The 4,479-nt window shown below is 45.6% G+C and overlaps 1 protein-coding gene across 1 annotated transcript; it reads right to left on the bottom strand.

Moving 5' to 3' along the window:
- Window positions 1–780: 780 nt before the first annotated feature.
- On the bottom strand, window positions 781–2,917 carry LOC105057170 (uncharacterized). The gene has a single exon (XM_010939662.4). The coding sequence runs from the start codon at window positions 2,545–2,547 to the stop codon at window positions 976–978; it is 1,572 nt and encodes a 523-aa protein (XP_010937964.1). The 5' UTR covers window positions 2,548–2,917; the 3' UTR covers window positions 781–975.
- Between the last annotated feature and the right edge of the window lie 1,562 nt (window positions 2,918–4,479).

Raw genomic sequence — 4,479 nt, 5'->3', positions numbered from 1 at the left:
CAAGAATTGAAAATGGGACTAAGAAATTATTGATTAGAACCGTTTTACCATGTATATTTTGGACCACCTAATAAACAGCCTTGCAACATCCAAAAAAGTGATTTTCTTTCGTTGAAAACAACAAAAATTGTTAACTGATCAATCAGTAATTTTTTTTTATTCAAAATTTTCAATCAATTGAATAACAGTACATCTTTTTCCAACAATGGATGATGTGAAGGCACTTTATTGGATGGTTCAAGATACACGTGATGGAATGGTTCTAACCAATAATTGGACTACTACTGTTTGTCAGAATTTATCACAGAGACTATCATGCAAATCTATTATGCTGACTTGCCCCTAAAATATGCAAAGACAGATGATATAAGCAATCCTATGTATGAGGCTTTTATCTTCTCAACAATCCCACCATTTCAAAATATTTAAAAAAATTGCGTACTTTTCCGCCTAATTTTGAGTACAACTGATACAGTGGTTATCCAACAAATTATATAAGTTAGTTACAACAAGCTTTAGGACTGAAAAAGAAAAATAAGATCAGTGCAAAGAAGCGTGATAAGCTAACCACCAAAATAAGATGAACTATTTGATGTTGGAGAAATTTCTATTAACATAAAACCACGACAGATAACAGCTCTAAACTTTATTTACTGGAAATATTCCCATGTAAAATGCAAGCAAACAGAAAGAATATGCTAAATAAAAAAAATAAAAAAAAGAATGCAGCTAAATCAACCAGAAAAGACCTATTACAGAATGAAAGAATATTCGTGCTAATAACCTTGCAACAAATTGAAATCTTCATTTTCCTGAACAAACTACACATTTTCTCAACTACTTTGGAGGCATAAAAAAAAAGAGAGGGGCAAAAAAAAAAAAAAAAGAGCCAACGCTGTGAAGAACAAACAACAAATTGATACAGGAGCACTATTTGTAATTATGCCTGTGTGAGTGTTTTTAAGCGGTTACCAATCACCACCACTGATGAACAAGAACCCCGCTCTTCCTGAGCGAAGTGAACAGCTTCAAGCACTCCCCATAGGTGTTCCTGTACTTCGGCGTCCTCTCCCCTGGGCAACACCGCTGCCAACGGTTATAGTGGCACTCCAGAAAGAGCTCATCTATCAAACAGATGGCCCCGGTCTTGAACAACCTCGGCACCAGATCGAACTCCGTCCCCTCCACGTCCATCTTCATCACCACAAAATCACTCTGCGTCACCGTCCTCTTCAACCACTCGGCAAAATCAAATCCATGAATTGTATGCACCTCGCCCGATGACACTCCTTCCGAAAGCCCGCCGACCGGCCTAATCCGGCCCATCCCGCGGCTACCTTTCTCTTTCTCGACATCATGCTGCTCCGGGTCATGATTGATCTCGAACGCCAGGGTCTCATTGCGCACCCACGCAGCGAAAGGCAGCAAATTGACGTTCTTCTTGGCGGCGTACTCGTCGTGGAACGCCGGGTCGGCCTCGATGGCATAGATTCCGAAGGTGTGGTTCTGTTTGGGGTACTGCTTCCTGAACCAGCTTCCAATGCTCGAGCCGTAGCTCCGGGCACCGACGTCGACGTACACGTACCTCGATTTGAAGCTTATATCCACCATGGATGGAAGGTATTTGATGTTCTTGATGTTTCTCTTTAGGGTGATCCATGGTTTCAATGGCTCATCTTTAATCAGAGGCTCCGCGGATTCTAGAAGTTGGAGCTTGTGCTCGGGGATGGAGCACCTATTCATGGAATTGGCAGGACTCGAATCCTCCCTCTCCTTTTCTTTGATGGCAAGAATCTCACCGTCTAATTGCTTCTGGAATACGATCTCGCGGATGGCTGAGGACGAATCCGGACCGTCGACCTCGCGGGAGCGGAGCTTCCAGCATGAGGGGAAGAGATCGATGAGGGAGTGGAGACTGTACGCATCGCCGGCGGAAGCGGTGAGAACGACCAGAAAACCATCGGGCTTCAGCGTCCGAACGATTTCCGAGGCGAGATTCGCCGGCCGCTTCGATCGGTCAAGGCTCCGGCCGGCGAAGACGAAGTCGAAGGTGGCATTGCGGAACGGCAGGTGGAAGAGGTCGCCGCCGGCAACCACCAGTGGCGAGGCCTTCCTCTTGGCGACGCCGATGGCGTCAGGGACGCCGACTTCCTTGAGGGCGAGGACCTCGTGGCCGGCGGGGGTGTCGACGCAGAGGGTCTTGGCCGTCGGGGAGAGGAAGCCCTCCACAAGGAGGTCCTGGAAGACGGCGGAGTAGTAGTCCACTGCCTTGCGCCACTCACGGCTGGTCCAGAGGGCGGGGTTGGCGGCAGCGGAGCCGTCGGCGACGCGGACAAAGGCGGCGGAGCCGGCGGAGACGCCGCCACTAGCGCCGGTGAAGCTGAGGCCCTCGCCAGGAAAGGAGAGAAGGCAGAAGTCGCCGGAGTTGCAGGGCCCGCCGTAGATGGTGACGACGTAGACGAACCGGACAACGAGGAGGCATACGCCGAAAAGCAGCAAGCGGACCACAACATTCTTCACGGAGCTCGATTTCGCCGCCGATTCCATGGACGAAAAGAATAGAAAGAATCAGGATTACAAAAAACAAAACCTAAATCTAGCCCTAGCCGGAAACCTAGCGGATGGGGGGACGGAGAGGCGTCAGCGGGAGCAGAAGCGAGCGGAGGTGTGGTTAGCGCCGACGAGGGTGCGGAGGGAGAAATAGGAGGGTTTGATGAGGGCAAAATGGGAAGCCATGGGGCGGTCCGTTGCCGCTTCTCTCCTGAGATCGTCGCTCCCACACCTGGTATCCCTCGTCGCTTTCGCCCCCACCCACTTCGGTGGGCGGTTTCTTTATCGCTCCGGATTCTATATGACGGCGGAGGACTGCCACCTTTATAGGGAGTCCCAAGACGAGGGCGACCCGCATCCACCGTCCATACCGAAGGGCCCATAGTCTTTAAATAACCACCAGTGCCTTTCCCGTAAATACCCAGTGCCACCGGTTTCGGAGCCGGTCCGGGTCACGGGAATTAATTTGGGTTTGGGCTCTGTCGTCACATCCGATTGCGGTTAGATAATCTCAACGTAGGAGGTCAAAACGATATAAATAATAATGAATAATGTCGTGGGGTCCACAATTCCGGCGTGATCCGCGTGTACGTGATCCAACTCAGATGGACGGACTAGATGGCGTTTCTATAAAACAGAACCTCGTGATCTTGAGTCACGAGTTTGCTTTAACGGTTACCTGAGAAAAAGCTGGGAAAAGCCAGAGCGAGAAACCGAAGGAAGAAACAGAACGAGCAATCCGGGTGAATGGCAGTTTCGGTAATTAAACAGAATGGGAGGTTATTTTGTGATAAACATACTGGCGCCATCAGCGCGGCCGTTTGGAGGGGAAAGCGGTCTCAGCGCAGCAGAGAAGAAGGCGGGAGAAGCAAGGGGCGTTGCAATAGTTGGACCCAGCATAAGTCGCGTTTTGATCGGTTCATTTTGGCGGTCTCGCACCAGGCGATGCAAAAGGCGTTGCAAAAGTTCGGGGGGCAGGGAAGAACACCGCTCTCAGTTTTTTCCCTCTGGGGGTCAAAGCGGGGCCCGGGTACACTTGAGATCCGCGTGCTGGTGGGTAGAGGCGTGGGTTAATGCGGATGCGGAAAGCCCCACGGCGACGCGTGGGCGACGTGCTATTGCGCGAGTTTGCCAGACTTTCTATTCCGGCCCATCAGCATCACTTTTTCCTTTTTTTTCTATTTTTTTAAATTATTTTTAATAAAATTGAATCAAACACCATTGTACCTATATCTATATTTATTTTATCTAAATATAAATATAAATATAAATATTATTTAAATATAAAATTTTTTATTCATATTTAATTTAAATAAATATAATATAATTCAAATATTAAAAATATAAAATATAATTATAATTATAAATATAAATTAGATAATTAAATTTTATAATTATAAAATTAAAGATATTATTAAATAGATGATAATTCGACTTAATAACATATTTATACGATCATATATATTTTTTAAAAATTAATAAGTATATATAAAATTATAGATAAATTTAAAAATTTGAATATGAATCGAATAATTATTTATCTATATTTTATTTTTTTATAAATATAAATATGATTATAGATATTAACCATTGAATTTCTAATTCATATGCAAAATGATTTGGACATAAAAGAGTTGTTATAGGTTGGAGCGGCATTGCATAAATGTTGCATTCCCGCTGTCATGATGGGTATCTAGTGGGAACTGGCATGGATTCCAGGGCATGATGCCTGTCGTTCTTCTCTTTTTATCCCAACCGCTTATTTTGTTCATGGGATATCGAGACGTTTTTAGACATGATGCCATGCCGGCCAAAGATCAACATAATTTATTTAGGGAGAGGTCTATCTCTGTCTGGATCTTGGGCAGCGCAATCCTCGTTCGAGCCTCGGATTGGAAATCGTACCTTTAGCTTCATGATCATTTTTAT

Source organism: Elaeis guineensis, chromosome 14 (genome assembly GCF_000442705.2).
Source record: "Elaeis guineensis isolate ETL-2024a chromosome 14, EG11, whole genome shotgun sequence".
NCBI lineage: Eukaryota > Viridiplantae > Streptophyta > Magnoliopsida > Arecales > Arecaceae > Elaeis > Elaeis guineensis.
Note: the sequence above shows the minus strand (reverse complement) of the source record. Positions and strands in the feature narration are given on the sequence as shown.